Source organism: Thalassophryne amazonica, chromosome 1, assembly GCF_902500255.1.
Source record: "Thalassophryne amazonica chromosome 1, fThaAma1.1, whole genome shotgun sequence".
In the NCBI taxonomy this organism is placed as follows: Eukaryota; Metazoa; Chordata; class Actinopteri; order Batrachoidiformes; family Batrachoididae; genus Thalassophryne; species Thalassophryne amazonica.
This window is the reverse complement of record NC_047103.1, coordinates 133,498,517-133,521,591: the sequence shown is the minus strand read 5'-3', so window position 1 is coordinate 133,521,591 and position 23,075 is coordinate 133,498,517. Positions and strand designations below refer to the sequence as shown.

The 23,075-nt window shown below is 39.9% G+C and overlaps 1 protein-coding gene across 2 annotated transcripts in view; it reads left to right on the top strand.

The window, feature by feature from the left end:
- Window positions 1–23,075, top strand: part of gk (glycerol kinase) — an 80,873-nt gene that overhangs the window by 2,853 nt on the left and 54,945 nt on the right. For both annotated transcript variants that reach the window (XM_034174933.1, XM_034174926.1), the window contains exons 2-4: window positions 21,926–21,999; window positions 22,269–22,375; window positions 22,500–22,577. In XM_034174933.1, coding sequence (XP_034030824.1) covers window positions 21,926–21,999; window positions 22,269–22,375; window positions 22,500–22,577 — 259 coding nt within the window. The remainder of the gene's footprint in view (window positions 1–21,925; window positions 22,000–22,268; window positions 22,376–22,499; window positions 22,578–23,075) is intronic.

Genomic DNA, 23,075 nt, shown 5'->3' with positions numbered 1-23,075 from the left:
TCAGTCTTTTTTGTTCTTTTCCCGTTCTCACCCCTGAGATTTTTGCAGTCACCGGACAAAAAAAAGTCCCAATTTTTGTATTATTTTCCACGTACGAGTAATAAACAGAGTATTTAATAGATTTTGTAGAATGTATTTTGTATAATGGATTTTTCGCTCACATGGGTTAAAATGTCCCGTCGGATCACAATGTATTTCCATTAAAACCCCCAGCAGTCTGGACATGCACAGTAACAGAGGTACAAATTAAAGTTCAGTGCTAACACTCGCCGATTTGAGGAAAGTGGGGCCGAAGTCATTTCTGTTTAGCCCGACTTTTTTTTTTTTTTTTTTTCACACCGTGCTCAGACTTCGACCGGCAGCCTGGACGTGCACCTGTTAAATCAGACACAAAACGCTGTGATTTGACAATTTTCTGCTTTCACTGCTTCGTCTGCCATCATATTTTAATACTTTTTGCAGTGCACATGCTGATTATAAATGGGTCAGAAAAGTCCGCACATTTAGAGCACGAAGCTGGTAAAAGAGGAAAATGTACAGCTTACCTTTTTTTGGAGGTGATGATTGTTGAGGGTCAAATTAGTCCATAATAAAATATAATCCAGCGATGGAGAACTTTAAAACTGTCATGTACATCATTGCATGACATGGAATTACAGCTGTGCAGCTGCATAAATCAGGCTTTAAATTAATGAGTCATCATAAATTGTAAATTTGATAGCTTAACTATTTTTATATTTATTTTGATTGCACCTGTACCTGGATGTGTTGCTGTATGTGGTTAAATGATTTTAAAAAATGTTAAACACCACTCTCTCAGTGAAGGCACTCTAGCCCCAATAGCACCTTAAAAAAAAAAAAAAAAACTGACATCCATTCAGACAGCTATTTTCAGCTTAAATCTCTGTCCAAACACTTAAGTGACAAAGTTTTTTTTATTCTTTTTTTTTATTTAGTATTCCATGGTTAATTGTGTCAAACGCTTTCTGTAAATAAAAAAAAAAAACAAAAAAAAAAAAACACCTACTGTATATTGTTTATTGTCAATTGCAGTTGCTATACTTTCCACAAAGTCCATCAAAGCCTGTGATGTAGTTCGAGACCTTCTGAATCCATATTGTTCTTCACAAATGATGTTATGCTTCAGTAAATAATCATTTAATCAAAGCAAATATTTTTTCCAAAATTTTGGAAAATTGTGGCAGGAGTGATACAGGTCTATAATTAGAAAATGTGTGTTTGTCACCAGTTTTAAACAGAGGAATTACTTTGGCTGTTTTCATTTGAGAAGGAAATTTACCAGTACTTAGTGACATATTGCAAATGTAATTGAACGGTTTTACTATACAATCAATAACTTTTTTAATAAAGCCATATCCAAATTATTAAAATCAGTCGATTTCTTTTTGAACCATGAACCAGATTAAATATTTCCCTTTCGTGAGTACCACCAATGAACATTGAAACAGATTTGTTAAACGTTGAATTATTTACCCAGAAGTTATTAGTTGATGAGTCAATTTTACTGGCAAGATTTTTACCCACATTAATGAAGTATACATTAAAGTGTTCAGCAATAGACTCGTCGTTATCAATCGTGATGTAGTTGTTACTCTGAAAAAATCAAGGATAATCTCTAGTTACTCGATTCTTTTTTTACTATTTCATTTAATATGTTCCATGTGTTTTTGATGTTATTTCTATTTTTGACAAGTAACTCATATCTTTTTTTACTGAGTCTCATGATATTGATTAACTTATTCTTATGTTTTATACTTACTTTCAGCTTCCTTAGTTTGTAGTTTTATGAATTGTTTATACAGTAAGTTTTTCTTTTTACATGCCCTCTGAACCCCTTAGTTATCCATGGTTTATTGCTATATTGATTTCTGTATATTTTGTCAACAAATGGACAGTGTTTATTATACAAACTGGAAAAAATGGAAATGAAAGCATCATATGACCTGTCAACATCATCAACAAAAACATCCGACCAATTTTGACTTGATAAATCCTCCCTTAAATTTTCAGTTGTTTCAGGTGTTACTTTTGGACTCATGAATTTGGTATTGCTTTGATACTTACAACAACCCTCCAATGCAAAGACTGAGAAAACTGGCAAGTGATCACTGATATCACTGACCAGTAGTCCCCCACTAAGATTACCGGATATAGCGTTAGTTAAAATATTGTCAATGAGAGTTGTTGAGTCCATAGTTATTCTGCTAGGATGAATGATGGTTGGAAACAGTCCTAAACAATACAAGGTGTTTATAAATGAAGTGATTTGTGAATGATTGTGAGGGTTTAAAAAAAATCTATATTGAAATCTCCATATACAAATAAATGCTTATTTCTGTTGATTTTGTTGTACATTCCTAAGATAACATCTTCACAGGTGTCAATATTTGTCCCAGGAGCTCTGTAAATACAACTAACAACTATGTTTTTGGAGTTTATAGATGTAATTTCTATGGTAACACATTCCATGATGTTGTCCACTGTAAATGACATGTTGTTAATGAGTTTACAGTTGTAATCTGACCTTACATATAATGCAACGCCTCCGCCCCTTCTCGTCTGCCTATTAACCAGGAACAATTCATAACCATCAAGATATACCAGATCTTTATTATCCTCATTTAACCATGTTTCTGAAATTGCAATAACTGAAAAACTTTTTTTGGATGTTTTCAAACAATCATTAATAGTGGACAGATTATGAGAAAGACTTCTGCTGTTGAAATGTATAATTGAAAAATCTTCATCATTGATTTTATAATTTTTGAATTGTTCTTCTGTAAAATATTTGCAATGTCTCACAATATTCTCACTGAAAAAGGTATCAGGATCATTTTCAGATATGAAGGGGCGGTTAGCAGAATTATTATAATTAAATGTATCTAGACAGAGCTCCTGGGCAGAAATAAATGGATCATTATCGTTAGTCATTATGTCTCTGTTGTCTCCGGGTGTAGATGATGTGGATGAGTGGGTTGCTCCAGTCTGCATCATGGTGCTGTGTTGTGTTTGAGTCCTCATACCTATTGTTCTTATTTGTCCAGCTCCTCGATGTTCCTTATTTCCATGACTTTTGCTTGTTCAGTTTGATGAATATTTTACAGTTTGAAGTCCATGTGTGCTGGATTTTTCCCTGTTTCTTTAAGAAGCGTGCTTTCCTGGCAATGTCGGCGTTCCTTTTGGTGAGATGTTCATTGATGAATACATTTGTCCCTTTCAGTTTTCTTCCTTGTTTTAACAGTGCTGTTTTGTTTTCTGTTGATGAATCTCATGATGACGGTTCGTTTATTACCGTCATTTCTCCGGGGCAGAGGGTGGCACGCTTCAATTTTATTTAAATCCATTTCTATACCTTTAGATAGGAGGAAATCAGCAACCTGTTCATCCACAGAGATGACCTCCTGTTCACTGGGCTCCCCTCCGCTCTCGTCTGTTACCGCCCGTGTGTAGGACCGTGGTTTGATGTGAAGACCGGTGATGATGACGTTGTTAATTCTGGTGTACTGTTCCAATTCAGCCACTCCATTTTCCAGCTGCACCAGACGCCGGTCTTTCTCAGCGTTCTGGAGCCATAGTGCCTTCACCTCCTCCAACAGATCCATGACTGGGAACTGTGTGGGAACTGTGCCCACCACTTATGCAGTGGTGGGCACAGTTCCAATAATCCGATAACGGATAATTATCGAAGATAATCTTTTCATTATCGGATTATCTTTTCAGATAATTTTGAAAGCCATTGTCGGACTCATTATCTTCCAATAAATTTTTGTCCGATAATTTTTAGATCGTTAACGTTGTAAACAAAGCTGAACAGCTACAAACTCTTATAAAATTTAAAATCACTTGAACACCTACATGTTAAATGTTTTGTAGTAGATGTAGTTCTACCCTCTGCAAAAAGGAGAGCTAGAAGAAACCACTAGAAGAAACCATTCTACCCTCTGCAGGCAAAGTAGAACTGGTCACAAAAAAACTCATTTCTTTTAACCCCATACAGATATGAGGGCAATATGACCCAAGTCATCCAGAGGCATACATTTTTAACTTATGGTTCAAATTTTAACCAAACCAATTTCAGACAAGTTATTTAAATTAATTGTAAATTTGCTTGGGACTCCGACGAGGGCAGTCGCATCTCCTCCACTCTCCCTTATCTCTCTGCTTTTAACCTTCAAGTCCCTACTCCACCAGACTGTGAATTCCTCAAAACTATATTGGATTCTGGATCTATTGGACTACTATTGGATTAACCATGGAATTGATCAGCTGGTCTCTGAACACTATTGACACCATTTTTTCAACAAGAAGGTCAGGACCGGGGGATCCTGCCTGCCCAGATGGAACGTATCCTGCGGGCTATGTCCTCGACTCTTGGAGTTCCTGGCGTGTGGCATGCTTGGTGCCTTTCTCTGTTGAGGATGTCGAGGATTTATTTATTTTTGGTCTCATGGTGGCAGGGCTGGTACTTTTTGGCTTATGTGCTGCCCTGATCTACCGGAAAATTGGCAAGACGGCAGCATCAAGAACCACGGGCCCTCGCTTGTCCGTCATGATTAACGAGGTTGGCAAGGCAGTGCATTCTCAGACTGCGTTGACTCTTGAACTCAGACGCAAATTGGATGACACCTTTGGAGCTGATGAGTGCCTTGCAGTTGAAGCTGAAGCTTTCGGAGGCTGGTGAATATTCTTAATTCAATATTGGTAATATTCTTAATTCATAATTGCGATTTGGCTGTGCAAGTGGAACTGTTAATAGTGTTTTTCACTGCTCGGCTGCAACACTACAGGCTATCTAGCATCAAGGTCAATGGCCCACTGTTTACCTCCAGAGGAATTTATCCAGGCTCTGGTGAGATTATTTGGCTCCATTTTTATCTCAACCCACAAGGACAATAAACTGACAGACTTACACATGGACTGAAGGATGCTCCAGTTTTCTCCTCTCACCTCTTTCCTGCCCCTCCCTTCCTGTGGCTGGCCTCCGTTCTTTCCCAAGCTGGCAGGCAGCGCGACTTGATAGTTGCAGCGGCTACCAACACACTCACATCGCCTCAATTGGAAAATAGACTGTTTCAAGTTTCGTACACATAAACAATGTCAAATGTATATGTGTTGTCCTAATTCTGATGTGTGCCGTTATTACGGTAAACAAGTAATAATTGTAGATCAGTTGCTGTTTGTATGTGGAATGTGAGTGTGGAAATCTGAAATTTCCCCATTGAGGGATGAATAAAGGCTTATCTAATCTAATGTCATGTCTGAAGTTTTATAAAGTGAAAATATGATATATGTTTTAGTTTTAAAGTAATGCGCAAATTTTTAAGATTTTAGTGTGGACATGCTGTGTCCAGGTGCATTATGGGTATGGGATAATCTCAGTACGTTCACGACATGAAAATGCATTTGAGACACTCTGATCAGGCTCCACGGATAACAGCATTAAACTCTAGTGCCTAAAACTCTCGTGAATATATTCTCGGGGTTTATAGACGTTATTGTGTTTGCGTTTATTAAATTTCACACATCTTAAACGTAGCAGAGTAGCAGCAGACAGATTATCTAGAATTTTGTTTTGGCAAGTCTCTACTGCCATCTACTGGCCAGTAGTGTTCATGGCAGTATTCAAACTGAAGCTGGGCTGATATTTTTAATCACTGTACTCGGTTCCAAGCTCAAACTGTACCACAAAACTGCACAATGTAAAAGTTCAGAGCGCCCGACTCGTGTTTCCAGAAGCAAAACGTAAACAGAAGCTTTTTTTTTTTTTTCAACCTTAATTTACAAAAACTCTCGATGGGAAAGTTGAAAAACAAAACAACAACAACAACAAAAAAAAAATTACAAAACAGGTCTGCGGTGTTTGCACAGGCACAGTGCGAGAGGTGGTCGTGAGATGTTAAACGCAGCTCGTTACTCCATGTATACTAAACGATGCAGGATGTGTGATTAACCTGAACGTTAGTGCGATCCAAAAAATTCTCACACCATTGAAAAAGCAACTGAAAAGGGCCAGAACTCGCACTGGCACCATTAGATCATGGCAGTGTTCTATTTATTTTGACACCGGTTATATCACACGATTACCTAATTACAATGTGGCTTTTTTTGGAAAATGCCTTTTTTTGGCATATTTTACAAAAGCACATTTATCTGTAAACACCAACACACGACACACCCCACATTAATGTGTTGGTTTATGTAACCAATCTGTTAGCCGAGGCACATTTTACCCAGAATGCCATCTGTCTGTGTTTGTTACACAACTTCAGAATTAGTGCATTATTCAACATTAAAAGCTATATATGTTATATCTTAACTTTGCACAAATGACAGAATTGACATTAATGGAGTTATTCTATCAGTATTCATTTTATTTACACCAAACCATAACTCAGCATTGCTTTATTTTCCAAGACCTCGGCCTGATGGCAGCGTTGTGATTGACTAGAGTTGAGCTTTGTAGCTCCTTTCAGCTGTGTTTGTGCTGGAAGCAATGTAGCAAACTGGAGCTTCCAGCAGGGGGCGGGATGCTCAAAGATAGAAGTGCTGACTCATTGTTTGGGTCTGTGGTCGCCTTTGATGCTTTCAGAAGCGATCGTGGTGTTAAACTTAAAATCAGCTTGTTAGTAGTTGCAAGTGTACCGTAGACAATACTGGAATTTATCGGTTATCTGTAACTTCTGATACATTTTTGGGTGGTTTATCGTTTTAACTTTATCAAAGATAACTTTTCAGTTATCTGATTATCTGTTATCGAAGTTAATTTTTTGGTTGTCTGTGCCCACCACTGCTCTTATGTTGGTCCAGTTTCCATAGAAGATTTTATGACTCCATAATGTATTGTATCCATGAAAGAAAAAATAAGCTCAGTAATCTGTCTTTCAAAGTTGATCCATTATTTTGGGGTGCCAAATATTGTAAATACCAAATTTGAGCTTTATGCTTCCATTGAGAGCTGATATATTGCTTTCTGAATATGAAAATACAGGTTCAAAATTGGTTCGCACCATGTTACTGTACCCTACTTTGCAATTTTTTTTGCACTATGAAGGCATTTGAGCTAGATAAATAAAAAATGATGTAAGGTTGGTATATCAATGTGCTCTCCACAAAAAATTATGAAGTGGCTGAGGACTTACAAACATGGTCAAATCATAAAGAGACTAGAGGCCTATTTTTGACATTCTACGATCATGTTCGATTTTGAAGAGTCAGTAATTCAAAAACCCTTCAAGTTATGACCACAATGTTTTACACACATATAACTTGTACCCCAGATATGTGTATTCTGCAATATGAAGATTATCCATTGAATCCCTTCTTTAGTACAGCTTTTTGAAATTTTGTAATTTTTTTGTGAGAATGGAGAAACTGCCATTTTTGTGATGCTACAGAATGAAAAATGATCTGTGTATCCCACTTTTGAAATTTACTGCTGTGTCTGGGGTGCCCAAGTAGGGAGTATTCCAAATTTGAGCTTTATATCTGCATTTTTAGCTGCGATAATGCCTTTTAAAAATGAAAAAAAAAAAGCTTGAAATGCCTTTGCGAGTGAAAAATGGGATTGTGGGTACCCTTATTAAAAAAATATCTAAAAAGTACTTGGAATTAAGCAGAAAATTTTTGCATGCATTCATCAGACATATGTAGGTACTTGCAAAAAAAATCACGAGAATCTGAGTTGGTGATCGGGGAGGCACCTGATTTCACACAGAATGACTCTTGAACAGGTTTTCAGGGTCACTGAATATAACAAGGACTTAACAAGCACACAGGAATGTGTGTGATTCTCCAGCATGCGGAATTCCTGTTGCTCAGGGTTTGGGTTTGTAGGTATGGGTGTGTGTGTGGTTCTGAAAATGGAAGAATAACAAGTGCATGGCATATGTAACATACATCACTCAACCTGTTGTATAACTGAACCGCGATGCATCGCATAGTGAACCAGAGGAGGCTGTAACCACACAAAATAACCCATACATAACGTATGAGGTGTTATATTCACCATAGGTTACAACCAGGCCGCACACACCATCCATGACACAAGAACACAGAAAATAAATCATAACATATTACAAAACGCTGCAACTAACACTTATTTTTTTTTATTATCACTTAATTTGTTGATTTCTTTTGTGGTTTAATTCATTAACTGTTTGGTCTGTAAAATGCCAGAAAATGGTGAAAAGTATCAGTCAGTGTAAGCCCAAGATGGCATACTCAAATGTCTTGCTTTGTCCACCCCAAAGATAGTTTACTGTCAGAGAGGAGTGAAGAAACTAGGACTGGACAGTAAGGCCTGTCCGCTTGACTTTGGTGAGTGAATGGTGCCATCAGACTAGGGCAAATACCCCTATTTTGCCCCACGTGGCAATTTAATTTTCAGGCCCATTTACAATGAAATTTGTTGAAACCTTTATAAATACAGATGTTTCACTATCCATCAAATTATTATTATTATTATTATTATTACTATTCTTGTTATTATGAATGTGAAAGGCCAAATTTGCCTTCTAACTTGAGTTCATAAAACATATGCTTTCAATTTCAATTTATTTTCCTTTATATAGTGCCAAATCACAACAGAGTTGCCTCAAGGCGCTTCACACAGGTAAGGTCTAACCTTACCAACCCCCAGAGCAACAGTGGTAAGGAAACACTCTCTCTGAGAAAGAAACCTCAAGCAGACCAGACTCAAAGGGGTGACCCTCTGCTTGGGCCATGCTACAAACATAAATGAGTGAATGAATTCACAGAACAATTCACGGACGAATATACAAGAATTGCTGTTGGTGCACTGGACAGGAGGGTCGTCAACAAAAATACAACTCCCATTTCTGGATGGAGCTGCACCTTAAACAGAGAAAAAACAGAATCAGGCATCAGAAAGACAAAAAATACTGTATAATTTGCCAGCATTAATCAACAAGAAAAACAGAAGAAATACTAAGGTGATCGCCGGCTGCTAGCCCTAAGCGTCACTAAAAGACCCAGAATTTACGTGAAGTTGAGACCGCTGCCCGCTCCAATGACTAATAACATGAATTAAAAGAGTAAAAAGCGTAAAACAAAACTGTACCAGTATGCTAACCATATGAAAGGGAAAATAAGTGCGTCTTAAGTCTGGACTTGAAAGTCTCCACAGAATCTGATTGTTTTATTGATGCAGGGAGACCATTCCACAGAACAGGGGCAGGATAAGAGAAAGCTCTGTGGCCCGCAGACTTCTTATTCACCCTAGGGACACAAAGTAGTCCTGCACCCTGAGAATGTAAAGCCCGGGCCGGTATGTAAGGTTTAATTAGGTCAGCTAGGTAGGGAGGTGCCAGTCCATGAATAATTTTATAGGTTAGTAGCAGAACCTTAAAATCTGATCTCACTGGGACAGGAAGCCAGTGAAGAGACGCCAAAATAGGTGTAATGTGGTCAAACTTTCTGCTCCATGTCAGAAGTCTGGCTGCAGCATTCTGAACCAATTGGAGAGCCCTAATGCTAGACTGTGGTAAACCAGAAAATAGAACATTGCAGTAGTCCAGTCTAGAAGAGATGAACACATGGATCAGGGTCTCAGCATCCGCCATAGACAGGATGGGACGAATCTTCGCTATATTTCGCAGGTGGAAGAAAGCAGTCCTAGTAAAATTTCTAATATGGAGGCCAAAGGACAATGAAGGATCAAAAATTACCCCAAGGTTCCTCAATTTCACCTGTTTTGATGTCTGAGGCACTGGCCATTCTTTTACTGCCGCAGTTTTAGCAGGGTCAGTCGCCACTCCCTCCTCACTAATCACATGGCCTAAATAAGTCACCTCCCGTTGAAAAAGGCTACACTTCTTTGTTTGCAACTTAAGGCCATGTTGACTCAGCCTTTGAAACACTTCTTCCAGATGTTTCAGGTGGCTGTTGAAATCTGGAGAGAAGACCACAACATCATCAAGATATATCAACAGAGAGTCGTTAACCAAACTACCCAAACAGGGCTGCATCAGCCTCTGAAACGTGGCAGGGGCATTACATAAGCCAAAGGGCATCCTCTCAAACTCATACAGCCCAAAAGGAGTTGTAAATGCTGTCTTCTCACGGTCAGCAGGGTCCATCTCGACCTGCCAGTAACCACTGTCCAGGTCCAGAGTGGAGTACCATTTGGCTGCTTTCAGCCCCGTCAGAGATTGCTCTATGCGAGGTAGGGGATAAGCATCTTTATGAGTCAATGCGTTGTTTCCTATAGTCCACGCAAAATCTCCAACCACCATCCTTCTTCCTTACAAGCACAATCGGGGCAGCCCATGGGCTAGCACTTTCCCTCACTACTCCACTATCAAGCATATTCTTGTATAGTGTCTGTAGCTCTTGATATAACGCAGGAGGAACTGGACGATACCGCTCTCGACTAGGGGGCGCTGATCCTGTTGGTATTTGGTGTCTAACAACTCCAGTTCAGCCAAAGTCTTCCTCGTGTTGTGAAAAAAACCTTCCTCCATCTATAGAGCAAGGCTGTCAACTCTTCCTGCTCTCCTGGAGTAAGGTCACCTCCTGGGAGGGGCAACACAGAATGTAAATGTTCAACTTCTCCATCCCCCACCCCCACACTTCTCACGGTCACCTCAACAACATCTGGGGCAACAGGGTTCAATACAAGCTCCTGCTCTCCTTGGATATCCGCCACCATAACCTCCCTGACACTAGCCACTGGCTGTCACTGCGGGACTTCCACTGGATATGGATTAGGGTTACGCACTCTGCATGGAACACACCCTTCTGTCACTGTGGCCAAGGTCCGCCCTATACGCCACTCTTTATCACCCTCTGGAAGAGGTTCAGCCACAACACAAGATGAATTACAAGAGGTGGGAGTTATCTGCATCCACAAAACCATCTCCGACTGAGGAGGGATGACTACTGGCAACTGGTGAGGCAACTTGGCAGCCCCTTCATACAATGGTACCGGACCTTTGATAACGGCGCTTTGACAATCCACAAATGCTCTAGACCAGGCTTCACTCTCTGTAGATGGCATCACAGTTTTAAAAGCTAGCAACCCCGGATGACTCGCCTCTGTAAGGGCGGACCAAACTGGCCTTATAATGTTCATCCCCAGTATACCCTTATCGGGGCCCAAACAGCCATCCTCTACAATTATTACCCCTTTACCTGGAACATCAACACCTCCCACCATACAATCAACAAGGGCGTAGCCTATATAGGGTATCTTCAATCCATTAGCAGCCCGGAGAGTCAGCCAAGGCACAGCATCGGCACCAGTCACCCCAGTCCCTTCCAGGTGCCTCTTAAATAGACTTTGGCTCATCAGCCTGACCTGCGACCCGGTATCGAGTACAAAAGGAACAGCTCGTTTATTCAACTTTATTAGAACATCAGGGCACTCACCGACAAGGGCAAACTTCGGCTCTGAGTCATTCCCAGGCTGGGTTATATTTGATTTGGGCTCCTGCTCCAGATTTACTACCCCCGCGACTTGGCCCTCAGCTGCAGGGGAAGCTAAAAATCCTGTGGTTTAACTGACCTCTGAGGGCAGCAGCGCTGCACATGACCGGCTGCTCCACAAGCTCGACAAATAGGCCTTCCCTCTGAATCCCACTGATAAATGGTAGCAGTAGTATCCCCTGGCGCCCCTTTGCGGGGAACTGATGGAGCCACAGGTGGTAAACTGTGGATGGAAAACTGGGCCTTTATCTCTGTAATGAGATCAGAAGAGAGAGCTTTTAATTGATCTTTAATCTCAGTCCTTATCTCACCAAACAATTCTTCCTTAAACTCAGCCTTAATCTCTGCTTTCAATTGATCAGGGTTAACTGCTCCCTGGCTTTGTGGGGCATAGGAGACTCTATTCAAGATAGTGGCTTCTTCGCCCTCATCGAGCTCCTGTGCCAAAGCCTGGGCTTCTTTGCAAGCATCCTTAAAGGACATAGTTCTTTGACGTCTCATTTGTCGGATCAATTCTTGCCTAATTGGCCCCTTCCTCAAGCCCACCATAAGCTGATCCAACAGTGCCTCATCTTCCCCACTGGCACCATCTTCATCATTTTCTTGCCATCTATAAAATAACTCTCTTAACCGCAAAATAAAATCATTAACCGTTTCATCAATCTTCTGTTTACAGTAAAAAAAAAATTAGCTCATAGCTGTGCTTTACTAGTTGGCTGCGCATACAGGGTCTGTAATAAATCAAGAACTTTCTTACCCGTATCCTTCTCCCTTGGGTATCAAGCTGCAACTCTCGCTTAGCATTGCCCTCTAATGCCCCCAGAACAAAATCTGCTTGTTGTTGCTGGCTTAGCCCTTGTGCCCTCAACATAGCTTCTACCTGTGCCCTCCATTGAGCAAATTTGGTGGTTTCCCCATCAAATTTCAGTATAAAGGCTGCCCCCATAAACCACGGCATAACAAACTGTGCGGTAATGGCCGAGTCCGAACCTTTTGGGGCTGCATCCATTTCGAAACAATATTGGTATACTGCCGACAACGCCAAAAATTTAAATAATGTCAAGTTCGTGGATACCAAATATTTGGAAATGATGTCAACAATATCAAATACTAAACAAATTTTAATAGAATCGAAAAAGTACAAATAAAGATAAAACAGTTATAAAAAAAAAACATCACAATAGAGGAAAATAATTCTCAGCAATAAAACTAGAAAAATTAGTCTGTATTTGTCAAAGGGGACTAATAATAATCCCAACCAACAGCTAAAAGTCACAAAAGTGTCCCGTCACTTAAAACACCAATTGCGTTGTCCTTTTGGTAGAGGGGAGGAAAGGAGGAAATCTTCTTCCTTCACCACGGGTCCGACTTCCAGCACACTGAGAGGGAGGGGAAACAAAAGAGGGGGGCATTCAGTGTCCTGGCCCATCGTTAACCACACCCACACATGCACACAATTGGCTCTTGCAGGGCAACGTTCCTTTTTTACTTAGCTTATGGAGCGTCAAATCCTCTGTTGACATCATTTCCAAACATTTGGTATCCACGAACTTGACACAGACTGCAGTGGCTCAAAGAGATTATTCTCAGTAAGATAGTCTATGAGCTGCAGTGACACCACTTTTTCCAGAATTTTAGAGCAAAATTACGAGGTCTGTCCATAAAGTATCGTACCTTTTTATTTTTTTCAAAAACTATATGGATTTCATCATATGTTTTTACGTCAGACATGCTTGAACCCTCGTGCGCATGCGTGAGTTTTTCCACGTCTGTCAGTGACATAATTTGCCTGTGAGCACGCCTTGTGGAAGGAGTGGTCCCGCCCCCTCGTCGGATTTTCATTGTCTGGAAATGGCGGAATGAAAAGGACTTTTTTCCATCAGAATTTTTTCAGAAGCTGTTAGAGACTGGCACCTGGAAACCATTCGAAAAATTTATCTGGCTTTCAGTGAAAATTTTACGGGCTTCACAGAGAATAAGGACTTTAACTACAGGTTTAAGGACCCCATTAAAGGACGCTGCGGCACAAACCACTGGATCATTTCTAAGCTGATGGCTCTGTGGATAAGAGACCGTCGTGTGCTCTTTCTCTGGTTATCACAAGACCTGGACATCAGCCATTTTCCGGCAGATTTCACTTTTAACAAGAGATTTTGTCATGGAAAGCCACGCGGAGGCTTCGCGCATCACGACCGATTCGCTGATGAAGCGAGACAAAGGAACACCTCCGTTTCGGCGTGTTAGAGGATAAGTTGGGACATGTCCAGCTCTCCACAAGTTCTTTTATACTCACTCGACTGGTAAGCACTGAAAGCCGAGATAGACATGTCCCATAGATATGTTCAACCTAATGTCATCTATTTTCTTCTCAAAGTAATCTAGGAAATCTTGTGCTGTAAAAGGAGAGCGAGCTACAGGTGGTTGTCCATGAATAAGTGTTGCCACCGTGTCGAACAAGAACTTTGAGTTATGCTTGTTTTTGTTGATCAAATCAGAGTAATAGGTCCGCTTTGTAGCCAATAATGCATGCTTATAGTCTAAGATAGCATCACGCCACGCAAGGTGGAATACTTCTAATTTTGAACGACGCCATTTCCATTCTAGACCTCTTGCTTTATGCTTGAGGTCACGCAGGTAATCATTGAACCAAGGTGACTGCGATTTGGGGGAGCGCGGTTTCAACACAGGTGGTGCAATCATGTCGAGTGTCGTTTTGAGCACTGAGTTTAAACTATCCACAAGTCTGTCTACTGACTGGGTATTTGTCAAAAGTGAGGCTAAGACATCAGGCAGTCTAGCTTCTAGTTCAGTCTTAGTTGAGGAGTTGATGCATCGCTGCAGTGATAAATAGGTTATTGTTCCACTAAACACGGCAGCGAAACTGTGAACTTAATAAGTGAGTGATCAGAGACCAGTGATGTAATAGCCATGATGTCTATATGTGTGACAGCAATACCACGTGCGAGAACCAGATCCAGGGTATTTCCACTAATGTGCGTCGAATCCCGAATGCATTGCCGAAATCTTAATGCATCCACAATTTCCATAAATGATTTGCAGAGGGGATCAGAAGGCTTATTTATATGAACGTTAAAGTCACCAGTGATCAGAATGTTATCTGCTGTAGTTGACAAGTTAGAGATGAACGCACCAAATTCATCTAAGAATTCAGAATATGGGCCAGGAGGCCTGTATACAGTGACAAAGTAATACGGCTGATTTTTATTCTTCTGACCTTGGCAATGCATAATATCCTGAGCGGAGCGGAGAATCAGATGCTCAAACAAGTTATATTTGTGACCCCCAACAGCTAATAAGCTAAACCTAGATTTATAAATAAGAGCAACACCCCCGCCTTGCTTCGCATCATGAGGGACGTGACTAAATGTATATGCTTGTGGGCAGGCTTCATTTAAGGGGAGGACAGCTGTAGGTTTAAGCCAGGTTTCACATAGCCCAATCATATCTAAGTGATGATCAATAATTAAATCATTAATCAACATTGATTTTGAGGACAGTGATCTTATGTTAATGAGACCCAGTCTAAGGACCTCAGTGGGGTTGACAGTTGAATTGTTTGGGTTTGGGGTGGTTCCAGAGTGGCATATATAAGATGCCTAGAAGTAGGTTTAGGTTTGAGACATTCCACGCGCGTTGTAGGTAGCAGACACGAAATCTTTGCTATTACTGGAACAACCACTGGGCCATCCTCAATTTCAGCATGATCCAATATAGTAATGGGTATTAAGCTTGCAAAGCATATCCCTCTATGATTTTTATGTACATGTCTACTGGAGCAGGCCACAGTCTCAACTTGTTGAATTTTCCTCCCTGGCAGATAAACTGCACTATCACCATAGTGGATTTTCTGTATTAATTTCCCCGCTAAGCTAATGGATTCCACACCCACATTTGTCATAAGCCTTGCAGGGTCTCTAATCACCTGCTCTGTGGCCTGCTGTAGTTTCCTGATGTTACCCTCCCTGTAGAGCTCTTTCTATGTTCGCAGACAAGATGGCGGCGCCTTCCCCAGTAGGGTGGAGGCCGTCCGGCATCAGCAGGCCACGGCGGCCTCAGAACGAAGGCCAGTTATCAATAAAGCTAAAGCCTTGCTGTTGACAAAACTGCACCAGCCATCTATTTCATGATGTCAGCCTGCTAAACGCCTCATCAGTACCCCGGGAGGGGAGGGGACCAGAGACTATTAATCGATGCCAACACATCTTTCTGGCAAGGTCACAAGTCCTCTCTATGTCCATTTTTGTGACCTCTGAGTGCTTCATCCTGATATCATTGGTGCCAACGTGAATAACTATGTGACTATATCTCATGTCATGTTCCTTCGTCTGTCTTCCCTTCTGCAGCGTCAGCACCCTAAGATGGGATGCTATGCCTGGAGCTCTGGCCCCAGGAATACATTTAACGTCAGCCGGCATCTGTAACCTGACTTTGCGGGTGATAGAATCCCCATCACTAAAGTCCAGTGTTTCGGCCTGGAGATAGGAGTGGAAGTCACTTGAGGGTTTGGAGAATTCACATCAGGTAAATCCGAGGGGGAGAACCGATTCACAGTTCGCAATGGCGAGTGTGATCGGGGTGCCACAACCGGGCACCAAGCCCTACGGGGCTTCCTCCGCCTCGCCACAGTCTGAAAACCGTCCTCCACAGCCGGCGTTTCTAGGCTGATGCTAATGGGCTCGCTAGCTGGCCCAGCACTAACCTCATCTGAAGTGCCCGTAACATCTAACTCCACTGCACTAAGAAGCTGCTCTAACTTACGGACATGGCTCTCTAAGAGAGTCACCCTATCTTCCAACATCATGTAGGATTTATGGAGGGTGTAAAGTAGTGTACTTTGTGCACTAGGAAATTCAAGAATATAGCCAAGCAAGCACAAGCTAACCACTCCTAAGGCTCGCACAGACGCAAATAAATGAATTAAAGTTCACAGCAGTTACACTGTTAGCAGAAGTATTAGAAATGTAGGAACAGTAAATATATATATATATATATATATATATATATATATATATATATATATATATATATACCACTCCTAAGATTAACACAAGAGTAAAGTACTAAGCTAAAGTTCACAACAGTTACACTAACAGTTAACTAACAGAAGTATATAAAAAAAATGAAAAAAAATGAAAACGAGGGTCCGAAGTCGCTAACGCTAGCTAACCGGTAGCGAAAATGCTAGCCGCTCCTAAGATTTACACAGGAGTAAAATAATTACTTAAAATTCACAGCAGTTTGACTGAAAAACTAACAGAAGTATTAACCAGGTAAAAAGAACCAGCTATAAAAAGAACCAGCTATAAAAATAACGACGGGTGGGACCTAGCTAGCGAATACTAACTGCTAGCAAATGCTAACTGCTAGCGAATTACAACAGGACTATATAGATAAATAACGTTCAGAGTAGATACAATTAATAACCAGAAGAGTGCTAAACAGAAATAAAAGAAACGTATACAACCGTGTGAAGTTCAGAATAGCGTCATAACAACAAACAATCCGTCGGAAACAAGTTGCCAGATCTGTGAGCCAGCGTAATGCTTTGGCTTACTTTGGGTGTGGCTGAAGAATTCAACTCTTGCGAGTCATGTCAGTGTAGCAGAAGTTAAAAAACACACCACACAGTAACACAGTAAATAAAATTTAAATAAACTAAAATAAATAATAGATATATAATAATTCATAAATACCATGTGGCTCATAGAGGTATTTTTGGTTGTACTGATTGTATCATAAAATGTGACATTTCTGTCAGTGCATAGTTGCAGTAGTGCTGTTGTGGGTGGAGTTGAAACTGTTTTGTGAATTCAAAATGCAACACAGTAACCTTTGTAATTCTGTTTTTTTTTTTTCTCCTGCCGTAATGTTTGAAGTTTACAGGCTTCAGTGGGTTCATTTTAAAAATCCTTTACTGAAACAGATCAAACCTTTGAGCATGCTTCTGAATCTTGGTGTCGGAGTTGTGACATGTATTACATGAATAAGTTGGTACTTTCTAGGAGTGGGCGGTATGAACAGTAGACCTTATAAACAATATAAATTTGCCCAGTGGGTGGGGTTTTGATTATGCTGGCCAGTTGTGATAGCGTTTATTGATAACACCATCGACTCGCATCAAAGCTGAGACCCACAAGCCTTTGTTTGGAATAATAGCCAAACCAATGCATTATTTTTGATTGATTGGTTAAATTAATGCAGAGTCATTAAATAAGTGCATACATGTTGTCTTCACAGCACCGAGCAAACCATCTTGGTAGCCGCTGCTGCAGGAGAGACCCACAGCCATGGTATATATTTGAATTAATTATATGGCTATGACAGAACGCGTGCTCTGATTGGCTGATTTCCAGTCTGATATTTTCCCATATTAGACTTTTACCATAACAGTCGGTCTGGATCGCGTATCACATTTGCGAATTTTAGTGTACAATTTTCACTGCACAAAATAAAACAAAGTGAACAAAGAAATTATGAGCGACAAAGAGGACCATTCCCCGAGCAAATTTTATTACACTGATGAGTTTGAATTGGAGGAATTAACAGCAAACGAGCTGGAAGTGGGCATGCAAAATGAAGACCAACAAGATGAAAACACAGCTCTGAACAGTCATATAATTAACAAATTATTAACCTTGCCTGCTCGGTCTGTACGGGAATATCAGACAGTCCAGGGCTTGACATAAACCAATTTGCCCCACTGGTCCACAGGGCCAGTAGAATTTAGAAGTTAGTGGCCCACATTGTGGGAGCACTGGCCCATGGTTTTGCGTGCGAGAGTTTGTGATATTCCACCTTGAAATCCTGCAAATAAAACTGTCTGTATAATGTAAACCAATCCAGAAAAAAAAAACAAAAATAGTCTATGGACCATGAAGTAAAAAAAAAAAAAAATAGAATTTCTCAGAGGGCATTCTCAACTGTAAAAAATTAAAGCGACTCCCATAAAATTTAGAGGGCATTTTTTTAAGCAACCCTCACAGTCAGAAATGTAAAATACAGGTGTAGGTCCATATCAAAACTAAAAAGTATGCCTTGTCTGGATTGGAGTTATAGATCTAAAAATTGAAAAAAAAATGCTTGGCTCCTTTGCTAATGTTAACACCGTGGGGTTTCCACAAAGGCAAGCTGGTTAGACTTTTAAACTAGCTTCACAACAGCCAGATGGATTGGCCCTGCAGATTTGGCAGAAAACCTCATTCTTCTCTTGGTCATGACCAAGCCACACCCATTTCTGTGGCCAGATTTGGACAAAATCTCTCTTCCTCTTGTTTCTTTCATATAGCCTGTCTCTCTACCTTAACTCATCATCACTAAGCTTCCTCTTAGGAAAACTCTTTCCTGGTTGTTATCCGGGTTTGGGTGGTTGTAGTTTAAAATATATATATATATATATATATATATATATATATATATATATCTCAATTCGAATTTCAAAGTGTTCTGTTAGATTTGCGTCTTGTTCGTCTTCGTTTCCTGCAGCGTCCCGTGCATTTAAAGATGCTAACGAACACTGCCGAAGATCGGTGACGGAAACGGCCAAACGCACGCTCCACGCATCAACAACATACATTTCAATATGCTTCTGTAACTCCGTGTCATGATGCCGACGTGCGTGACAGTTTAAAGTTCTCCGTCGCTGGATTATGCTTTATTATGGATTCATTTGACCCTCAACAAGCTTTTCTTTCTACAATCATCACCTCCAAATCAAAGGTAAGCTGCACAGTTTTATCTTTTTCCGACTCTGTGCTGTAAATTTGCGGACTTCTCTGTCAAATGTATGTGATCCTGAAATGTAATCAGTGTGAGCACTGCAAAAACTATTAAAATATGATGGCAGACAAAGCAGTGACATCAGAAAAGTATCAAATCACAGCCTTTTGTGGTGTTTGATTTTTACAGGTGCACGTCATCCTGCAGGTCTGACTCTGACCATTTTTTGGAAAAAATAAACGGGCAGGCTTTTAATCAGGGAAATGACTCCGGGCCAACATGTGAGGAGTTTTTAATCGAAATACATTGTGATTGGACAGGACATTTTATCCGATGTAAGGGTGATTCTTTAACTACGGGCACTATTGGCCTTGTAAATGTAATTTCCACCACACCATTGCCTTACAATATAAAGCGCCTTGGGGCAACTGTTTGTTGTGATTTGGCGCCATATACATGTGCTCTGATGTCACTGTTTATCTCCATAGAAACTACCCAAATAATCTTTCATACAAACTATTTAAAGGGACATTACAGTGTTGTGGTGGAAATTCAGGCAATAGTGTGGGACAACTACATTTTGTTTAAAAAAAATCACAACAGTTGTATAACATTGAATACCCCAATTATGTTTTGATTTTACTGATATTTTATTCAGAGATATTTTAAAACATTAGAAAAAACGTTTCTTTACCATTCATTTTTATCATTGAAGATCAAAAGTCTGGGTGTGGGACAAGCACAAAACGGCAATATTTGCATATAATGATGCTGAAAAAAGGTGAAAAAGTCATTATAGACTACTAGAACAAATTTCTTAACACTTTCATTGTAAAGATAACTATAAAAGTGTGAAATTTCCCCTTTTTTCTGTTTTTCATACAATATGATCAAAGGACATAATAAGTGCCCGTAGTCTAAGAATCACCCGTAAGCGAAAAATCCATTACACAAAATCTGTTATATACAGTGTTTGTTACATGGAAAACCACACAAAAACATTACCTGTCAATGCTTTGATGATGAAGTTGCTTCCATCCCACACGTCTGACTTTATTTTCCCAAATGTTTCTTCTGTTCGGATCTGATGGGAATCTGTACATCTTGAAGCCCCTGTTGTCTATTTGTGCATCCAAATGCACAACAACCCAGCGTTTTCAGTGAATAAATAAATAAAAAAGCTGGATTTCCATGCAAATAGATTAACAGCGAACACTATTTTGGCCCCAAGATGGCACCATGAGTCACGTGACCTTTTTTTTTTTTTTTCCGATTCATGTCGCTACTGTCTGAATAAAGGGACTCTAAATCTTCCCATTCCTCCTCTTCGTGTTTTTCTCCTGTTTACAGGGGCAGAGCCAGCGAAGAAACGGTCCTGCCCCTCATGTTAGAGCAACTTTTGAAGACATCTTAAATACTTTTTTTTTTTACATACAATAACAGCAATGATGATGATAATACAATCAATGAGTGAATGTATTTTGAACAACTAAAACGCCATTCAGTCAGTATTACTCTGTCATAGTTGAACTATTACAATTTGGCACTAAGTGGAAATGATGAGACATAAAAATCTCTTTAATTTTAACCCTCTGGGGCCGACACTGTTGTATACGACGTACACTCTTCAGAGTGTAAGGAGCCAAAGTGGGCCAAAGTGTGAAAAGCTGCTTTCAGAGCAGGACAAAACACTCCAAAACAAAGTAGAAGTTTGTGATGTGACCTTTGTGTAATAGCAAACAGAAATTGCTTTGAGATGAAGACAAACAAAACGCATAGACCATTTTGTATATATTGTTCAAAATGTGCATTTGTGTTTGTTTGAACCTTTTTGTTGTACAGTCTTTCACACAAGAGCCCAAATTACCCTTATAAAGTGTCAAAACAGTTGATTATAGTTTGCTGTGTGTTTTGAATAAATGTATGGAAAATTATTTTCTGCTTTACTTTTTACTTTCTTATTTCTGATTGCAAACCTTTATTATACTTATAAAACACAACTCTAGCATATATATTCTGAAAGTACAGGTTGTCCTGAAAAAAAGAGACATAAAACATGATTGTGAGATGCAGGGAGAACTGTTAACAACAATAATAAAACATTTATGCCAGGTGAGTGAACTGTCCAAAAAAATGCCCTCAGACCCCAGAGGTTAAAAAATGCATAAATAAATTAATACAAACATTAAGAAGAGGCTTGGATGAACATTTACTGTTTATGGTCCATAAATGGTAAATGGACGCTTTTCCATCTGCATTAGATGCTCAAAGCTTTACAGTAATGCCTCACATTCACCATGATGTGAGGGTGCTGCCATACAAGGTGCTCCCTACACACTGGGAGCAACTAGGGAATTAAGGACCTTGCCCAAGGGCTTTTCATCATTTTCCGGTCAGGCTGGGGTTTGAACTGAGGATCCTGTGGTTTCAAGCCCAACGCTTTACCCCCTAGACCATCACCTCCATATTTTCCTGCAATAGGAATTTTAAGCCATACTGCCCAGGCCTAGTATTTTCTGAACGACAGGTTATTTGAGTCCAGTCCTAGTGTAGTAATAGGATTGAATTTTCAATTTCTGTCTCACTGAAGGGCGAAGAGTTGAGCAGTTTGATTGAATGGTCCATCAATAACAAGAATATCTACAATGATAAATTGTAAGTTTAAGATTGGTTTGTCATGTTTATATTATTATATTCTTTTGGTTCTTTTACTTCTTTGAAGGTGTTTAATTCCAAAACAGCTGAGCTCCTCAGCCATCATCAGGTGGAAATCAAACAGAGCTTCCCCAAAGAAGGGTAAGTGGAAAGTCTTTGTCAGAAGAGAAGAAAAAAAAAAAAACATTTTTTGAGGTCAGATGTAAAATGATAGTAATTTGTGCATACTGTCATTACTCTTTGTCTGTTATCTTCAAATTTGAAATATTTTTGACTGTTTTGTTGAAGGTAAAATTTGTTAAGATGGACAGTGGCTGACTTGGAAAAAGTTCAGTAATTTTTACAATTTTAAAAATGGTTCTAAAAAGTTCACAAACAGCTTATTTGTTACCGCTGTCTGCCCCTCCCAGATGGGTAGAGGAAGACCCCAAAGAAATTCTGCAGTCGGTCTATGAATGCATGGAACGGACCTGTGAAAAACTCACCAAGCTCAGCATTGACATCTCAAATATTAAAGGTGTGCAACTATTATATGGACTGGGATTTTGGTGCAACCTGCTTGACTGCATTTTTTTCTCTTTGGGAAGTGTTCAGATTTACATTCTCTGGGAATTTTATTTATTTATTTATTTATTGTCCAGCAATTGGGGTGACCAACCAAAGGGAGACGACGATAGTTTGGGACAAAGAGACGGGGGAACCCCTCTACAATGCAATAGGTAAGATTTTGAATTTGTTGTGTAAACCTGATTGCCATATTTTCTGGAGTATCTCACTTTTTTTTGCTAGTTTTGAAGGTCCTGTGACTTATACTCCAGGGTGACTTGTATACTGAAAAATCACATGTTCATTATTAAAAATATTAATGATTGATTTTAGGCTTTCACAGGAACCAACACACTAAACAAAACAAACTACAGTAATAAAATAATGAACAAAAGTAATGACATTACATTACAACGATGCACAAAAATCCCAAATTAAAGAGCTGGGAAAAAAATCAAATGTGCTCACATTTTTATTTGTAGTGTTTTCAACGCTGTGGGCCAGCAACCTGTTCAGTTGCATGAAATGAGATGAAATATGTTGTCCAGTGCACAGCAACCACTCTGCTTTGTGTGCACCTGATCCCGTCAGATCTCAGAAGTTCAGAGTAGGACCTGATTAGTGCTTGGATTTGAGATCACTTAAGACCTGTGTGTGTGTGTGTGTGTGTG